Here is an 18,378-nt window from a genome sequence, read left to right on the forward strand (position 1 = left end):
CCCTGGGGCCGGTGTCCATCCTGTCCCTGGGGCCGGTGTCCATCCTGCCCCTGGGGCCGGTGTCCATCCTGTCCCTGGGGCCGGTGTCCTCCCCACAGAGCTGGCTGGTGCAGAGGCTCCGTCCCAGCAGGCACCCAGCTGGGCTTGGCAGAGTTTCCTTCTTCCCAAAGCTGTCAGAAGCTCTGTGGTTTCCGTCCCTTCCTTCTCACAAGCTGGTGTTCACATCTCCTTATTGTTCCCTTGCAGGCTCGTCTCCGGTTTCCCATCGACTACCCCTACTCTCCTCCTGCCTTCAGGTTCCTGACCAAAATGTGGCACCCCAATATCTACGAGGTAGGTCCCCTGGGACAATGAGCAGGTTCTTGGACAGTCAGTGGACACGTGTGCCTCTGTTGTGATGACACTGGATGCAAATGCCAGCCTTTGGCACAGGACACTTGGTGCCTTTGGCGATGAGAGCCTGGCACAGGGAATGCCGCTAACGAGCTCACGACAGCCCTTTGCTGTCCCAGTGCAGGTTCCAGGCCAGCCAGACTTTGCAGGCCTGATGGCTCCCACGCTTGGGGACATTGTGCCTATGCCAAGAGTGGCTGCAGGCTGAGTGACGTGCCTGGCCCTGGGGCCCATGCCAGGGGCACAGTGTGCTGGGCATTGGGCAGCCTGACCTGTACAGTGCTGGCACTCTTGGGGTGCTTGTCCACTTTTGTGTCCCTCCTATGGGACTGAAGGGACAGTTGGGGTCACCTCTCCTGGCTTCAGCCAATGGGAAGTGTGAGCAGGGAGATCCTGAGGCAGCAACTTCTGAGGATCCGGTTTCTCTTGTGCTTTCAGACAGGTGATGTCTGCATCTCCATCCTCCACCCGCCCGTGGATGACCCGCAGAGCGGGGAGCTGCCATCGGAGCGCTGGAACCCCACCCAGAACGTGCGGTGAGGGCTGGGAGGGACTGCAGGCAGGGGGCTCATCCAAGGGCAGGGATGGGAAGGTGGGAGGATGGGGACAGCCTCCTGCTCCCAAAGCCTGCAGGAGGTGCCAGGGGGCTGGTGAAGGCTCTTGGCCTGTTGGATTTGCTGCCAGAGCTTGTGTGTGGATGAGTGTAAGCCAAACAGCCCATGTGCTGCTGTCCCCTGTCTGGCCTGCTCCCCTTTTCTGGGACCTCTCTTACTGTGGGCAGCACAAGGCTTTCCCATGGACAGAGTGGGGCTGCTGGCACTGCTGGGGTGCTGCTGACCTGCCTCAGCTCTGACCTGCTCATGTTTATTGTTGCCAGAACCATTCTGCTGAGTGTGATCTCATTGCTGAATGAGCCCAACACGTTTTCCCCAGCCAACGTGGATGCCTCCGTGATGTACCGCAAATGGAAGGAGAGCAAAGGGAAGGACCGGGAGTACACAGACATCATCAGGTGTGTGCTGAGCCTGGGCCTGGCAGCACTGGCTGTGCTGGGATCCTGTGGGAAACGGGCTCTGGAGGGCTGTGGTGCAGAGCTCTGTTCTCACCCCTCACTTCTCGCCCTCCAGAAAGCAAGTGCTGGGCACCAAGGTGGACGCTGAGCGCGACGGAGTGAAGGTCCCCACCACGCTGGCTGAGTACTGTGTGAAGACCAAGACTCCAGCCCCAGATGAGGGCTCAGACCTCTTTTATGATGACTATTATGAGGATGATGAGATGGAGGATGAAACAGAGAGCTGTTACGGTGATGAGGATGACTCCGGCAATGAGGAATCTTGATGGCCCTCTGGCATTACTATAAACTACTGATTTTTACCTCAGCTAGAACAAACTGGTTTGAATATAGGATCTGTCAGCCCTGAAATTAACTCTCTACCTCGCAGGGAGACTGTTCTGCTGTTGCAAAGGAAATCCCATCACTGTCTTTGTAGGAAAAGATAAACCCCCTATTTTATAAACTTTGTGGGGGGCAGGTAGAGAGGGGGAAGCTGTGTTGGGTCATTCACAAAGCTGCAGAAACTGAGGTGCTGGTGGCTCTGCCAGGCTGAGAAGTGACAACCAGGCCTGGTGTTGGCTGCCCCTCATCTGTGTATGTTCAGCTTCAATTCAGCCCCATGGGATAGGAGCAGTTTGGGGGGCTTGTGGGGGTGGTGAGGGGTTGCTTTGGTGGGTGGGGGGCAGCATGTGAGTGCTGTCTTGGCTTTCAACACCTGCAGCTGTCTGGGCTGTCCCCACAGGACCCTTTTGCCTTCCCTGCCCATGATGCTGGCTCTGTGTTCACAGGGAGAAAGGCACCAGGGAGGACTTGCCCAGCAGCCACCAGCACTGGGCATGTGGGGATGGTCTGTTTGTGGTTTTTAACTAGCTGGGAGGGACGGGGTCATGCTGAGTATTTCTGCTTCTGTATTTTTTTTTGGACACTATTTAATAAAGTTCTTCCAGGGAAGGGTTGTGATGTGTGGGTGAGATTCTGCCTGGTCTGTGCCCAGGCTATGAGGGATTTGTGTCAGACATGGACTGGCATGGAGCAGTGGGTGGATGGGCTGATCTCCTGGGGCTGCAGGGCAGCAGAGGGGCTCACAGTAACCCTCTTTCCACCTTGCAGAGGGGGCAGGAGAGTCTGGACAGGGTTTCCTCTGGTCTGAAGAGCATCTCTGCCCTTTCCAGGCAACATTCAGTGCCTCTGCCCTGGAGCTGTGGCCAACACTCTGTCTCTGCGTGGGCCAAGCCCTGCAGTGCTGCACAGGGAAGGTGCTTGCCTTCTCGCTCCTCTGCAGGCAGCAGACCTGCCTGGGCAGTGCCTGGCTGCGCTCAGCGGTAACTGAGGGATGCCCCAAAGGTGCCCAGGGCCCTTGCAGCTGCTCTGATCGCAGCTGGGTGTGCCCTGAGCCCACAGATCGGCACCGGCTGGGATCTGCGAGCTCCAGAGACTGTGGTGAGCTCCCAGCCCAGGGCTCTGCCGGCCCCTTCTCCGGCTGCGATGGGCTGAGCAGCCTCGGAGCCAGGGCAGGGACGAGGCCCTGGCAAAGCGCCTGCCTGGGGCTCCTGGCCCTGCTGCACAAAGCTCGTCAGAGGGGTAATGAGCAAAACTTGCCTCGGCTGGAGTCGTGCAAATGGGATCAGGGCTTGAGTGACACCTGCGACTGCACGCGGCGAGGGCATGTGCTTTATTGCCTTAGGAAATGAGGCTAAAAGGTGAATAGGATTATTGTCGCTTTATTCAGGCCTGGCAAACGGCTTCCAAGGTCACCCGGACGGCATGGAGCAGCAGCCCCGGCTGCTCATTCACAGCCAGCCCCTTCTTCCTTTCCTGGGGGGCTGCTCTGTGCACCCCCAGCAGCCTCCCCATCCGCACGGCCATGCCCATGTCCCCTTCGCCTGTGTGTGACCAGTTCCCTCCGCAGTGCTGGATGCTGGACACCACCCAGAGCAGGACCAGCTCCTCAGCCTGCGGGCACCACACTCCTCCGAATTTCTGCACCACGGGAGTCGTATTTGCAAATTCCCCCCAGTGCTGGGGGAGCCCAGCCAGTGTTTGAGGGTGGGCGGGACATAGGGAAGAAATGGTGTGGGAGGAGCTGGCAGATCCCCCGTGGAGAGCGTGGTGGGGACTGGCGCCTATGGCCCCATTGTTTCGGCTTTTCCTGCCCCCCTGCCCAGTACCCCTGGCTGTGCGTGCTCCAGTGGTCCAGCTCAGTCAAGAGCTCGCTCCTGGGATGGAGAAAGCTGCTGTCGTGCCTCTTTGCCCCAGCTGCCTTGCTGGTTATCGCCTTCCCAGCCCCTTGGGGTTATCAAGCAGTTCCAGCTGGGCCGGAGCCGGGACTTGAGGCCCAGCACCCCCTGACCCCACGGACTGGCCGAGAGCCCGGGGCCAAGTGCGTTCCTTGCACCTCGGGGCAGCCCTGGCCAGGGCCGGAGGGGGCTGTGAGGCAGCGGAGCAGCGGCCAGGTCCGGGTGCGCTGCTTTGTGCTGGCAGCGGCCCCGCGGTGTCCGCAGGAGCCATTGTCTGTGCCGGACTCCCTGCGCTGAGGAAGCGCTGCCCGGTTTCCTTCCCATACATCCCGCTGTGCGGGGGACCCGCAGGCGGCCCTGCCTCACCCCGTGTGGCCCCGAGAGCCTCCGGGAACCTCCGCGTGCCTCCGGTCCTGCCCGGGGACCCGCCTGCCCCAGCACCCGCCAGCTCCCCCGTGACTCTGCCCACGGTGCGCCGCGAGGAGCCACATGGCCTAGGGGGCGTGTGGGTTCCGGTGCTCCCCCCGGTGCTCCCCGCGGTGCGTGCGTGCCCCGGCTCGGCAGGGACGGACACGTGCAGACCTGCTCGCCCCCCCCGCCCCTCCGCGGTCTCGGACCCGTCCGGGGCAGCGGCTGCGCCGGGCCCCCAAAGGTCCCTCAGCCCCGCCCCCAGCGCGCGTCCCTATTGGCTGCCCCGGCCGGTGGGCGTGGCCTCGGCGGGACCGGCCCGAACCGGCTCTGCCCTCGGGGCCAGGAGAGAGAAGAAGGCGCTCGGTGTGATCTTCTCTCTGATTGGACGGACCCGGCCGAATGGGCGGGGCCTAAGAGGCGCAGCAACGTGCGATTGGCCGACCGGAGGTGAGAGGGGGCGGGACCCGATCTGGCCCCGCCTCCCCCCGGTGCCCCCGGTCGCGGTTATAGCGCGCGCGCGGCGCGGCGGGGGCGCGTGCGGAGATGGCGGCGGGCGCGGCGGGAACGCGCGCGGTCCTGGCGCTGCTCGTCTTGTGCTCGATGGCCGCCGGCGCCGTGGGGACAAGTACGGACCGGACCGGGGCGGGCCAGGGTGGCTCCGGGTTGGGGGCGGCTCCATTTAGGCAACCCGGGATGGCGGGGGGTTCGCGGGCGCCCACTGGGGGGTCCGTGGGGGGTTGGACGGAGGGAGCCCTGTGGGGGCTCCGAGGGGCTTTGGCAGAATCCCAGTCCCGCGGGTGGGCTCCGGGCCGGCTCCGGGAGCGGCAGGCGGGGGGGGAGGAGCGGCGGCGCGGGCGCCTGCGGCGGGGCACGTCCGCGGCGGGCGGGGCCGGGACCGGGGGAACGGAGGCGCCCTGGGGCTATCGGGGCCGGGCTGGGCTCCGTGCTGCCGTCGGGCAGTGCCGGGGCTCGGGCGGAGGATGCCCCGGCGCACAGCGTGCCCGCTGATCTCTTTAACCGGAGCGGCGGCGGGGTCCGCCGGTGCTTTCAGCCGCGCTGGGTTGTTTTCTCCTTAGGAAAACCGAGGAGTTTGTTCCCAGCAGCCGCTTCTCCGGTTTGTGCGGCTGAGGAGCAGCATCGGGTCCCCGGGCTTTAAACGCTGAGGATGTTCGGGATAATCCGCGGGGCGGGCGCGGGGCGGCGGCTCCGGCAGCCCCGGGCGGGCGCTGAACGCTCTTCCCGCAGGGATCAGCGGGCTCTGCCCTGCCCTGGGACTCCACCTTTCACCTTCCCACGTTCAGGAGGGGCTCACGGCATCCCCGGCCGTGTTCTCCCCGCAGCCTGTGAATCAGCTCTCGTGCACGAGGTGCAGATGGAAGAGGCTCGGTTTGGTCGCCAGTGGCGAGCAGCTGGCCCTGGCTGTTTGGCGTTTTGAGTACTTGAACAATTTGTAGCCTGTTTGCGCTTAATTCAGCGTAGTAGAACCAAACCCTGAGAGTGAAGGAGAAAGAGTGGGAGTATCCTGGAAAACCCAAGTGTGTGCTCCAGTAGTTTCTTTCTACAGAATCGCATTTTAATTTTGCAGGGCAGAGCCTCCTTCTGTGCCTCACACTCATCACCTGGAGATGCCCAGGGTGGCCTCATCCCACTCCCTGTGTGGCTCTGAGGGCTTCCTGCACCCTCCTGCCTGGGCACTGGTGCTGGAAGGACCTGGAGGAGGCAGTTCCTACCCTGGGTCTGAAAAGCCCAGAGGACGATGAGCTGGCCCATCAGTTGTGTAATGCCCATGTCCTGCCTGGCCATGCCTGGGCTTGGTGTGGAGCTGTGCTGGTGCCTCGAGGGAGCAGAGTGGGGGCTGAAAAGTGGGGTTTGGCCTCTCAGCACTGTTTAGGTTTGGCTTTATGGAGCAGACTGGGTAGCAGCTCACCCCATGGAGCATAGGTCAGTGTATGCCTGGACTCTGTGCCCTTGGGTCCCCCCGAGGACCCTGACTTTGATCTGGCTGTGCAAAGCTTAAGGGCAGATTTTATAGCTATTTTAAATGGCAAAAAGTGTTAGATCCTCAACTATCCCCTTCCCAAACCGAAAAACAAAGGTCAGACCTGTGGGACGGTGGGGCTCTGGCCTGGCTCGGCCACCCTGAGCATTCCCACTGCTGTTAACACCCCAGCAACTCCTCCCTCTGTGCCGGGGAGAGGTTGTTTTTAGTTTGAAGGTGACTCTGGGGAATGTTATCTGGTCTCTGCCTTCCCTGCTGTCCCGCTGGCTCAGATACCACGCCGTGCCCGAGGAAGCATCCGGCTCAGCTCTGTGAGGGCCGTCTGGGCTTTGGGAGCTGAGCCCCACTTGCAGCCCATCACCCTCTGGAAAATGTGGCAGCAGCCCTGATCGATCCCAGCGGGTTTGTGCTGGCCATGCTGCTGTGCCTCGGGCTCCACAGCCGCCTTCCCCAGCCCAGAGAGCCCACGGTTGGGATTTCCTGCTCTCAGCTCTCTGGTGGGGACAGGGAGGCCGATAATCCCATGGGAATGCAAATGGTACTCGCTGCTGCTGCTTGCTGGAGCCTTTTGACCCGTTTGAACTGCACGAGGTACCCTCTAACTCGGAGCAAATAACCTTGTGCAGCTTATTTTGTCAGCGTACAGTAATCACCTTGTAGCTGTAAAACCCTTGATCTTTACCAGCTCCCCCTCTAATTCGGGCCGCAGTTGGAGCAGACGGGCTCGTACAAGTGGTGTGGGCAGCTCCAGGGCTTGTGAGGGTTGGGAGTGTTTGATCACAGGCCTGTGGTGTGGAAAAACCTCTTCTCAGTGGTTCTGGGAGTGCAGCCCAGCTGATCCCCCCCATCCCATAACATCTCTGGGTAGCCCTGAACCTCCTGTTTGGGTAAAATTAGTGTCTGCCTTCCCCTAAGAGTGCCTTGGTCCTTTCTCTTTCAGCCATGCTTATTCTTCAAGACTTTTAAAGCTTTAGTAGGAAAGTTTTTCCTTTGAAAAATGTGGAATTAGTTTCTTTAGGAGTTAAGCTTAGCTTACAGGCTAACTTGTGTCTTCCTTGATTTTGAGCAAACTTGGGTTTGTGACACTCATTTGTTCCTACTCTCACAAAAAGCAGCCTTAGGATATCTTGTTAAAACCTCTCAGGCTTTCAACCCCCTCCCAAAACTTCTAAGCTCACTTCCTCTGTGCCTGTACATCATGGTGCATCCATGGAGAGTTGTAATCACAAAGTGCTTTTAATTGAGCAAATTAATTCCTGGAAGGTTCTTGGGGTGCGAGCTGCCTGTTAGTACAGGAAGGATGTGTCTCAAGCTCAGCTCCTTCTTCTGAAACCTGGCTGGGGGTGAGTCACGTAGTGACCTCGACCTGTGCCTGATGGCTTTTCCCGAAGTGGAGCTGCTGAGCCTCCCTTCCTGCCTGCCCTGGGAAGGGCTCCTGGGGCTGTGGTCGCTGCCCCGTGCCTGTCCTGGAGCCCGAGGGCGTTTGGCAGCTCCGTTCCCTGGGACCGACCTTTGGACTGGCTGATTCCACCACTGAACCCTCTGGCCTCCGGCTGCAAGGGCAGAGTGAAAAATACCCAAATTCCAGCCTGCAGCTGGTACCTGTGCCTCTGGTCTGTTTGTTGCCAGCTCAGCTCTGCAGGCTGGTCTTGCCTGAGATGAAAAGTCAGATTTCGCTGTTTGTATGACAACAAATTTACACGTTTCCTCGCCTGGCTCGTGACATCTTGCGGACTGTGAGGCTTTCCTCCTCCCCCAGAAAGAGTTCTTACCTCGGGGTTGTGCTCAGAAGTTCCTGCTGGGCACATTGAGGGGCTGAGGGATGGATGAAGGGTGTGGGCAGGCGAGGGGCCGGTGCTTGTGGCTGTGCCCAGTGAGGGGGGGCCTGGGCCCCGGCCAGCTCTGAATTACTGTCAGGCAGCCTGGGGCTGTGCAGTGAGGGGGAATGGACAGGTTCCTCCTGGGGCCACAGGGACACAGCCAAGCCCTTTTCCCATTTCACTTGTCTTAATCAAACTGGATGGGAAGGGGCTTGGTCAGCATCCCCTCGCTGTCCCCTCACTGTCCCCTCACTGTCCCCTCACTGTCCCCAGCTTCCCACAGTGATGTGCGCTGTGCAGCACCTTGCCAGAGCACAGGCTGGGGAATGTGGGGGCTCCAGAGGCCCTTGGAACACAAATGTAGTGTTTTCATCCTGAGCTGGAAGCGCTGGGGGCCAGACTGAGGCCTTGGGCTGTCCCTCGCAGCAGGTGGGCATCCAGTTTGGGTAGCAGCACAGACTGGGAGCTGGTTTGCAGCCTCAGGAGATAGAAAATGCAATCACAGCCCTGTCTGAGCCAGGCAGAGTTCAGAGTGTGGAGGGGAGGGAGGGAGGAGTGTGCCGATCTGGTGTGCACCCTCTTCTCGGTCACCGAGGGTTGTTTTTGCTTGTGGAAGGTGAATTCTTGCTTTGCACTAACACTTTGCACTAATACCTCTTCAACTCATAGCTGGTTTTATAAAGTCACCGCTGTCTCAAAAGAGACTGACTCAGGACAGCGTGGAGTTGTACTGCGAGGCGATTGGCAATCCCATCCCTGAGATCCAGTGGTGGTTTGAGGGGAACGACCCCAATGAGACCTATGCTCAGCTCTGGGATGGCGCACGGCAGGACCGTGTCAAAATCAACGCCACCTACAACCTGCACTCTACCAGCACCATCTCCATCGCAAACCTCACGGCCGACGACTCGGGCATGTATGAGTGCCGGGCTAGCAACGACCCCGACCGCAACCACTTGTCGAAGAGCCCCAAAGTCAAGTGGATCCGTTCCCAGGCGAACGTTTTTGTCATCGAACGTGAGTGGCCGCACCGAGGCCTTGGCACTTGCTCGGACACCGGTGTCTTGAGTCTCCTGCCATGCTCACCCCTGCACCTGTGTCCTGTGGCTCCCGAAAGCTCCCCCCACCCTCCCACCCCAGCTGTAGAACTGAGAGACTCCCACCCTCTGTCAATCTCCCCACCACCTGTGACTTGACCCGGAATGGCCCTGCTCAAAAAGGGTTGTGGCTTCCCAACCAATTCGCCCTCCGGCAATCCCGCGCCTTTTCCGGAGCCAAAAGAACCTGGAACCTGCCGCTTATTCCCGAGCGCCTCCGAGCCCTGGTGCTGGCTGCAGAATTGAGCCTCGATTCTGTGGTCGACTCGTGCCCTAACCACCACTGACCAGCGGCCCTTCCCTGCGGCTCGTACAGCTCCCGCTCCTTCCGGCAGCCCTGCTTTGAGCTCGCTTCTGTGCTGCTGACCCAGACTCGTGGGGAAACAAATCTTGCTTTGAGGTCTGAGATGCAACCGTTTTTGAAATGGCCGTGTCTGTGTGACACCTGAGTGTGACACCTGAGTGTGACACCTGAGTGTGACACCTGAGTGTGACACCTGAGTGTGACACCTGAGTGTGATGTCGTTGCTTGTCCTGTGGACGTGGCCGGGTTCGCTCTCGCAGAGCGGGCAGGCGAACGCCGGAGCGCCCAGGCTGCTTCCAGTGATAGAAACCTGGGAGGGAGGTTAAAGTCCTGCTCAGGGTCTCCCTGTGAATCCTGGAGTTAGGAGAGCTGCCTTTTCAGCAGAAATGTGCTATGGAGTACAGGACTCCAGCAGAACCCTTCTTCCAGTGGAATTTGGATAGGAGGAAAAGCAAAATGCCTCTCAGCCCTGGCAAAAACTGGTCCTTCCGAGGGATGGAGATGGGGTGGGAGGGCAGGGACCGTAGTGGCACCGGGGCTGTGCAGGGGTGCTGCTGATGGCAGCTGCCTTCTTGGACAGCCTCCTACAAGTAGAAATGCCTGAGTCATCTTAGGTTGCATAATTTACTGCTGCCTGGCGCATCGAGGCCCAGGACCTTTCGGAGTCACGGCTCTGTGTTCTCCCTGGAGTCACTCTAACTAAAGCCTTTGGTTTAGTGCCTCAGGTGATGCACATAGTGCTGCCACACGATCTTGTCTGCTCCCCCTCACCACAGAGGGTCCTGTGTGCTACCTGGAGGTGTCTGAAGCAGCTCAGGTGCTGGGAGGTGTTGACACAGGAGCGCTGTGGCGGCTCACAGCAGCAGAGAGCCGTGCTCTGCCCTTCAGAGTGACCTTTTCCATTGCTTATTGAGCACTGGGCTGTGCCGGGGCTGCACCCGGGGTAGGGCCAGCGGAGATTCGAGTGATGCCGGGCACGGCAGCGATCCTGCTCGTGGGGGGAGCAGCTGCAGGGCCAGCGTGGCCAAACCAGGTCCACTCAGGCCTGGTCACCTGGTGTGGGGGATTCTGGTGCTGGCACGGTCAGCTCTGGTAGGGAACTGTGTGAAGGTAAGTGGAAACTGGGAACAGAGACAAGGAGCTGTGGGGTTTGTGTTCCAGGTTCTTGGGCACCACGTCAGCTCTGCCGTACCCAGGGTTAACTTAAATCCAATTCTTTATGAATGCAGGTCCAGAAATTAGTGCTCAGGTCACTGAGGATGCTGACAAGCTGACCCTCAGCTGTAACATGTCTGCACCACAACCCACCATCACGGGCCACAAGTGGATTCACAGGGATAAGATCCTGCAGCAGGACGAGAAGTCGGGTGCTTTCACCAGCTACACGTGAGTGTCAGGGCAAGGTCAGAACCTGAGCACAGGCAGGTTTTTTTCCCAGAAGGCAGCTGCTGTTTGCTGTCAGCTGGAACCAGGGCCGAGTTCCTGCAGCCCTGCTGATGGGGTGGGGCTTTGGGACTGTGGAGCATGAGATGACTCTAACAGGGCTTTGGTAAGGCCCAACACTCTCCTTTATGGGGAGGAGGGGAACAGAAAGAAGGAGGAAGGGGCAGTTTTGTGCCACAAATGTCCTCTTAGAGATTCCCTGATTATAAGCAGATGTTCAGCTGGACTCTGGTTATTCCGTGTTCCAGAGCTGTTCTCCCAGAGCTTTGAAGGATCCCTGCTCTGGACAGGCCACCAGCTCCCTGTGTGCGGAGCGAGAGGCTCCAGTCCATGTTGTCTCTCCTTGGGGCTTTTTGTCCCTTCCCAGAGTCCGGCTGTTGTCCCAGAAGGAGCTGTGGTCCGTGCTGGCTGCGGGAATACCAGCCTTATTGTGGCAGTGCAGTGAGCTTTCCTTTCTGATTACAGTCAGGCCTGGCTGGCACTGACCCAGCAGCTGTGGAGGCATCATGTCCCTTTGTATGGCAGTGCCGACGTGCCTGTCTCCCCATAGCAACAGGGAGCTGAACAAGGATTAAAGTATTTATAACCCAGCCTCCCTCGCGTGACCTCAATTCCTCAGCTGAGTGGTTTTTGGAAGTGGGAAGCGCCGTGCACGGCAGAACTAACAAACAGCCCCTTGTCCCAGTGCAGCCATGGGACAAACTCTGTGGGCCCCTTCCCTCGAGTGGGTATTACTGAGCAGCAGAATGGGATGTTTGTTGCAGGGCTGCATAATCCACTAAATCTCATTGCAGCAGCTTTACAGGAAGGAGAATGCGGGAGTTTTTCTCTATGCAAGGATCAATCCAGAGCAGCCTGGCCTGGGTGATCTTTGCCCTGTGTTTCACTGAGCTGGAACAGTGATCACTGACTTGACAGACCCTGACACATGAAACCCTCTTCTGCCACCCTCAGAGTGTGAGGAGAGTGGAGAGTTTGGTACACAGAGCAGCATAAACATTCTGCTGGAGTGGGGGAAATTTGCTGTGGAGGAGGTTGCTGATGTTTGTGGGTGTCTGATTCCCTGAGTCTGGAGGTCGATATCTCTGGACAAGTCGTGCTGGGTGCTGACCTGAATCCTGTTTTTGGTAGAATCAATGGGAAGAAGGAGGAGCACTCTGGCATCTACGAGTGCGTCTACGAAGGAAACCCGCAGATCAGAGGACAAATGAATATTTCTGGTAATTTCATCTCTTCGCTCCTGGGGTCTGAGGAGGGCTGTGGGGAAGCTGGGAACTCGTGAACACTTTGCTGGGGTCTTTTCAGTTGCTTGAAAAGCTGCTCCCAGCCCTCATCTGGCTGCAGGGCCTCTGCTTTCTGCGAGGCAGCGCCGTTATCAGGCCATTCCAGTGTCTGCAGGGTCAGCCCTGAGATCCTGCATTAAACCAGCCTTCTGTGGGCATGTTCCCACAGGAATAATGGATAGAGGAATAATACCTGCTGGACAAATCTCTTTGAGCCTTTCCTGAAGCAGCGTGATGCACTTTCCTCTTTGAAAATGCCAAACAAGTGAGAGGAACAGCCTGACTGAGGTTGTGGGGTAGCTGATTCTGGTGAGGTGGGCTGCAGGAAGCACAAATCTGTGTGATTTCTATCATGAGATGTCCCAATTATTTTTTTTTGTCTCGCCTAGTTGCCCCCCAGGTGACAGCCTACAAGACATCCGAGCATGGGAATGAGGGGGACACGGGTGTGCTGACCTGCAAGAACCCCTCTTACCCCGCTGTCACCACCTGGTCCTGGTACAAAAGTGGTCACGGGGTGAGTGCTGTGGTTTGCTCCTTCTCCCCTCCTGCCTGCCCTGCTGCCCAGTCCTCGTGCCACCAGAAATGTTTCAAAGCTCAGAAGAGGGATTGCTGTGGTGTTCGGTCAGCACTGCCCTGAGATCCCTCTTCTCCCTCCTCCCTCCAGCTCCTGGAGAACGCCTCTGGGCGATACATCATCAAGTCCAGTGGCAACAAGACAGAGCTGCGCATCCTTAAACTGGATATTGAGCAGGACACAGGTGATTATTTCTGCAATGGCACCAACTCCTTCGGCACCGGGGATGCCACGGTGAACCTGCGCGTCCGCAGCCGCCTCGCAGCGCTCTGGCCCTTCCTGGGCATCGTGGCAGAAGTCCTCGTTCTTGTCACCATCATCTTCATCTATGAGAAGAGGAGGAAGCCAGATGAGGTTCCTGATGGTAAGAGGCCACCTGGGTTTGAATCTGTCTGGGAGGATGAAGTGATTTGGGACAGGCAGGATGGGCTTGGAGCGAGTTCTGAGGTCCCTTTCTCAGGAGGGGTGGTTTGAGAGCACTCGAGGCACTTGAGGAGCCAGGCTGTACTGCCTGTAACTGCACTGTTTGTGACAGTCCTGCAGTGAGATCTGGAGCCAGAGAGGATTCTGTGCAGGTCAGCCTGACCCTTTGTCTCACCAGTTCCTCTTCTCTTTGCTCAAGAGCTTCCCTTGAGTGTCTGCAGGGCTGGATTTGCTTTGGCAGCTCCCACTCTGGACAAGGTGCTTTGTCAATAAGTACCAGAGCTTTTGTGGTGCTGCAGAACTGTGAGAGACTGTGTCAGGGGCTCTGTAAGACCAGGCTTAGCTTAACTTGTGTTCAGTTCAGGATGTTTTGGGTCATCAGATCCACACATCCTGGATCTCAAAGACCCGGTACTATCTTTAATCTGTTCTGGAAGCACCAGCTCCTCCCTTTCCTTATCGGTGAGGATCTGCATTGTGTCAGCTCCCAGCCTCCTTTATCTGATGCTGTTAACAATGCTGTGTGAGTGCTCTGTATCCTTCCTGCCTGGGATCCTGCAGGGCCCCTGGCCCCCTGCGAGGAGCAGGCTCTGGAGAGGTGCAGCACAGGGGCTAAAGGTCAGATCCCTCCCCTGATTGCAGGGCTTGGAATTCCACTGGAGACAGTTTCACGAGCAGGTGTTTTGTCCTCTGACACCCCTGGCTGCAAGGCAAGTGCTGCCTTAAAGATGTTGTAGCTGCATCTCCCAGCAAAACCACTGTGTGATCCGGTTTGTGATGGCATCAGTCCAGGTCTGTGGGGTGCTGACCTGTCAGAGCTGTAGCAGATGCTTTGGCAGACAGGGGAATGTGCTGAAATGTCCTGATGCTCCTTGGCAAGAGGAGCTCAAGTTCCCAAGGGCTCGTGGATGAGGAATACAGCATCACACCCCTTTGGTAACATGGCATTACACTGCCCTGCTATGAAGTGGTTCTTTCTGCCCCAAAGTCTCTGTAGCTTTGCCCCTCCCAAAAGGTGACAGTGAGGCCTGTCTGAGCCAGTTCCCCCAGTACTTTCTGTGAACTGGGTGCTCCTGTCACCTGGGATGGGGTGGTGACAGCCTGGCCTGTCTTTGGGGTGATATCCTTGCTGGTGTTACCTGTCCACTCTTCCTTTCTCTGCTGCTGGTGCCACCTCACATGGTAAGTGGAAGGTAGCTCCAGCCCTGTGCCTGCCTCTGTCCTCTCACCAGCCCTGAGCAGATCCTGGTGCCCAGGGCAGCCCCAGTGCCCAGAGCGTGGGGCTCCAGGGGAGCCAGGCCTGGAGAAGAGGTGATGGGGAGCAAAGGAGACAACTGGGAGCCTCCTGCTGGGAGGTGGCAGATCTCAGGGAGCTGGTGAAAGGCCACAGGGCTTGGCACGTGTTGGCAGAGGTGTTTCTGTAGCTGTGCTGCTCAGAACGTGGTGTGCAGTGTTTGTTTTGATAGCACAACGTGTGGGGAGGGAGAAAGGGCTTCCTGCTGCTGCTGCTTAAAGCCTCGTTCCTGAAACATCCTGTTTGGCTTCCCCTTTACCTGCTGTGAGTGTGCTGGGAGCTGGGAGCCATCCCAAGTCCTGGTGCCATGGGGGTGAGCTCAGGGGATGGATCAGGGCAGCCAATCTCACCAGAGGAGCTCTACCCTCCCCAGTTTTAAGTGGTGCTGCCTTGAATGCAGTTCCCACTGCTTTAACGAGAGGCAGAGGTCACTTTGCATGTCTCCTTCCCTGACTCTTTGTTTTTTGCTTTCCCTTTCTGTGCTGTCCTGAATGTGAAGATGATGATGGAGGCTCTGCACCACTGTGAGTACCTTGCTTCTTCCTATTTAGCCAGATTTGTACTGGTAGATCTCATCCAGCCAGGGAATCTGCTCCAGAGATAAAAGCTTTATGCAAAGATAGAAGCTGGCTGGTGTGGGATAATACTCAGTGGGGAGAGATGTCCCCATGTATAAACCTCACATAGTTGGGGTGGGGACCTTGCTCTGGGATCTGATCTCCTGCACCCTCTGCTTGGACCTGAATTACATTAATGGGTAAGGGGTGGGGAACTCTCTGCTCTCCCTTTCCTCTCACCCCTTCTCCCTTCCCAGGAAGAGCAATGCCACAAACCACAAGGACAAGAACGTCCGCCAGAGAAACGCCAACTAAGAGCAGGGCCAGGTGAGTGCCAGGGCAGAGCCTGGAGCAGGAGCTGCAGCATCTGAGTCTGCTGAGGCTCTCTGGGAGAAGCCAGAGGCTCTTCTGGCCCAGCATGGGCTCCACCAGCCCCTTCCCACCTGGTGCAACAGGCTTTATCTAACTGGCTTTTCTTTCTCTCCTGCCAGGTGATGTGTAGATGAAGAACTCGTCTGGACAATTTTATTTTCTTTTAATTTTTTGGTAAAATAGCACCATGGAATATTCTAGTGCGTCCTTGCGATTCAGTTACTTCACTTTCTAAGGAAACTTAAGTTGTAGAATATAAAATACACTTTTTTTTTTTTTTTTTTTTTTTTAAAGAGTCGCGGGAGGGTTTTTCTACCTGTAAATGTAAATCCTTTGTTCCTGCTAGTCTAGGTCTCTGGCTGTCTCTGTCCTAGGTTATTTCATGTTGGTACAGAGTGGGGAGGGGGGGTGGGAGTGCAGCTGTGTCCCACCTGCTTGTGGGGGTGAGGGAGGAGCTGCTTTGGTGGCTGGTGGGAGATGACCTGATCTGACCAGAGGGTTCAGGAAGGGGTTCTGTGTCTTTCCCTGTGAGTCACCAGGAGCAAGGCTGCACCTTTCCCTGGCAAAGGGCTCGTTCCTGGCATGTCCTTGTCGGGCAGATTCCCAGTCAGCTCCTGCCAAACTCTTGGTTACTCTGAAACAGGCAGCCAGGAGCTGGATGCTGGATAAATGATTGCTGTAACTTATTCCATGGGTTGTTAATGTCTCTGCAGTGGGGAGGGGCAGGGTGAGCCGGGGCTGGGGGTGGTTTTAAGGTTTAACAGCGTGTGCTTGTGCTTATGCTTGAGCCATGGCCGTGCGTGCGTGACGTGGGGGCCTGCGAGCAGACAAGTGCTCAGGGGAGTCTAACACCTTTACTGCTGGGTAGCATTGAACTGTTCCATCTGTTAACACTTCACAAATAAAGATGATTCCTCTCTCTTTTTTCCACCTCTGGACTCTGGTCTCTTTCCTCTGGGCCACCTGACCCTCTGGCTGCAGACCATGGCCCTGTGTCTCGGTTTGGTGCCAGCTCTAATTGCTGAGGAGATGCAGCTCGACGGGTGTAAAAGCCTTCATGGAGGGAGGGAGGGAGGGGTGTTCCCTGCTCTGCAGAGCCTGGAGGAGCCTGGAGGAGCCTGGGGCCCCGGGCACACTTGCCTGTATGGGACAATCTCTGCTTGCCCTGCTCCACAGTTCCTCAGGTGTTGTGGCTGTGGGGTCAAGGATCAGCCCCAGCCTTGAGGAGCCCTCACAGACCCTGCTGTTTGTGTGTCACACTTCTTTAATCAAGTTTTCTGTTTGCTTTTTTCCTGCCCTTTATGGTCAGAGAGAGCAAAGCTGTGAGACCTTTGTGCACAGAGCAGGGCCCTGGGGCCAGGGCAGGATCTGATGGGGAGTCCCTTCTCTGCTGGCAACCCTGAGCTCAGGGGGCTTCTGCCAACATTCCTGCCCCTGGAGGGAACCAGCAGAGCCCAGGGGCTGAAGAAAAGCTACCCTGTGTTCCCAGCTGGCCTAAGGTGCCCCTGCCTGCTTCATTCTGGGCACATGACTGAACCACGGCTTTGCTCTGTGGCCAGATCCTTGTCCTTGCCTGGGGTGGGACAAAGGGGGAGCATGGCTGTGGTGGCCACCGTGTGCCCAGAGCGGTGGTGGCAGTGCTGACAGCCTGGTGCTGTGGTGGCTGGCTCCCTCCTGCCTTGCTGTGCCACCACAGAGAGGGCAGCATGGCTCTGTGCTGTGTAAATGGGTTATGCAAGGCTTTCACAGCCCCAGCCTTGCGCCATCCCGGTGAAAAATCAATGCATGGTTTAATTTCCTTTATGAAGATTATGGGTCCTGTCTGACCCGGCTCTGGGCTGCAGCACAAAGCACAACACACAACTTGTGCCTTTATCTGGCTGGGCAGGGACAGGGGGACAGCAGCCCTGGGAGCTGGGCAGGGGATGACATTGTGCCACTCTGGGCTGTGCTGCAGTTGCCCTGGTGAGCTGTGCCACAGCTCTGCCACGGCCCAGGGGCTGCCACATCGAACCTTGGGCAGGGATGGCACAAACAGGCCCCTGCTGTGGTGCCCCATCGTCTTCCAGAGAGAGAGGGCTGGTGCTCCGAGCTCCACGGAGACCCTGCTCAGCCCCGGAGCCTGGGGACGAGCCCTGAGCTGCTGCCTCACTTCTTGTCTCTGGCGTCTCCAGCCTCCCACTCAGGTGAAGCTGAATCAGTGGCTCGCTGGGCTGGCAGCGGCTGAAGGGCAGCAGCGCTCTGCCCTAGGAATGGTTTGGAGAAATGGGCTGCTCTTGGAGGCAGCCGTGCCAAGCCCGGGGGGTGAAGTCGCACAACGAGGCCCCCGTGGTCCGCAGCGCGACTTTTGGGGTGTCTCCTGCCCTGGGGCTCAGTGCAGGGCCCGCGGCTGGTGGTGGCCGCCCCGGGCTCGGCGCTGGCCCCGCTCCGGCTGCGGTTCTGTCCCGTGGCACCAGGTGGTGCCAGCGCCGCGCCCGAGGCTCCGTCACCCGCCGGGTCCCGCCCGGAGCTCCGAGCGGGGCAGCTCCGGCCCCGTGTCCGGCTGCTCGGGGGTGCTCGGGGGGAACCGGGGCTGCTCACTCGGGCACCCCCGACACCTCTCAACCTGGGGAGCCGCAGCCGGACGAGCCCGGTCCCGTGGCCGAGGACAGGAGGTGCCGGTCCCGATGTCCCCGTTCTTCCAGAGCATCAGCCCCCGTGGCGGGTGTCCGGTATCCAACTTCGGGTGCTGGCGCTGTCCTGGAGCTCCGGTCCGGGGTCTCCATCCCCTGGTACACCTCGGGGGGTTCCCCCTGACACCAGCTGGGCCCAGAGGGGGCTCAGGGCTGGAGCGATGGGTCCTTAGAGGGATGGGAGGGCAAAGCTCCCGTACCTGGCGCGGCGATGGGGTCCATCCCTGGCTCGGGAGTAGGCAGTGCTGAGGCATCCCGGAGGCTGGGCTGGCGGCACCGCGGGGAGAGCGGCCGGTCCCGGACCACAGCACACCGGGGACTGCCCTGCCGGAGTCCGGAGCCGTCGGGGCGGAAGGTGGACGGCCCGTACCGGTTGCCTGTTCCCGGTAGCCGGTCCCACCGGCGAGGGCTGTGCCGGCGGGGGGAGCTGCGGAGCCGCCCG

General features: G+C 58.6%; 3 protein-coding genes across 5 annotated transcripts in view; all 3 read left to right on the forward strand.

Annotated features, from left to right (window-relative positions):
* Positions 1-110: 110 nt before the first annotated feature.
* Positions 111-2,402, forward strand: CDC34 (cell division cycle 34, ubiqiutin conjugating enzyme). The gene is made up of 4 exons (XM_015651582.3): positions 111-333; positions 832-929; positions 1,271-1,405; positions 1,521-2,402. The coding sequence occupies exons 1-4, from the start codon at positions 310-312 to the stop codon at positions 1,729-1,731; spliced, it is 468 nt and encodes a 155-aa protein (XP_015507068.1). The 5' UTR covers positions 111-309; the 3' UTR covers positions 1,732-2,402.
* Positions 2,403-4,415: 2,013 nt separating this feature from the next.
* Positions 4,416-16,194, forward strand: BSG (basigin (Ok blood group)). 3 transcript variants are annotated; one of them, XM_015651580.2, is made up of 9 exons: positions 4,624-4,720; positions 8,584-8,931; positions 10,545-10,701; positions 11,890-11,978; positions 12,431-12,558; positions 12,709-12,982; positions 14,835-14,859; positions 15,150-15,219; positions 15,384-16,194. In XM_015651580.2, the coding sequence occupies exons 1-8, from the start codon at positions 4,639-4,641 to the stop codon at positions 15,205-15,207; spliced, it is 1,161 nt and encodes a 386-aa protein (XP_015507066.1). In that variant the 5' UTR covers positions 4,624-4,638; the 3' UTR covers positions 15,208-15,219; positions 15,384-16,194. The 3 variants fall into 3 exon arrangements, with proteins under 3 accessions (XP_033376002.1, XP_015507065.1, XP_015507066.1); XM_033520111.1 differs by lacking the exons at positions 4,624-4,720; positions 8,584-8,931 and adding an exon at positions 4,416-4,542; XM_015651579.3 differs by lacking the exon at positions 8,584-8,931 and having other exon boundaries at positions 4,603-4,720.
* Positions 16,195-18,147: 1,953 nt separating this feature from the next.
* The window catches only part of HCN2 (hyperpolarization activated cyclic nucleotide gated potassium and sodium channel 2), a 10,416-nt gene continuing 10,185 nt past the window's right edge, over positions 18,148-18,378 (forward strand). Inside the window, exon 1 of the mRNA XM_019009110.2 lies at positions 18,148-18,322. Within this exon, the coding sequence (XP_018864655.2) occupies positions 18,148-18,322 (175 nt within the window). The remainder of the gene's footprint in view (positions 18,323-18,378) is intronic.

Source organism: Parus major, chromosome 28, assembly GCF_001522545.3.
Source record: "Parus major isolate Abel chromosome 28, Parus_major1.1, whole genome shotgun sequence".
NCBI classification, from domain to species: domain Eukaryota; kingdom Metazoa; phylum Chordata; class Aves; order Passeriformes; family Paridae; genus Parus; species Parus major.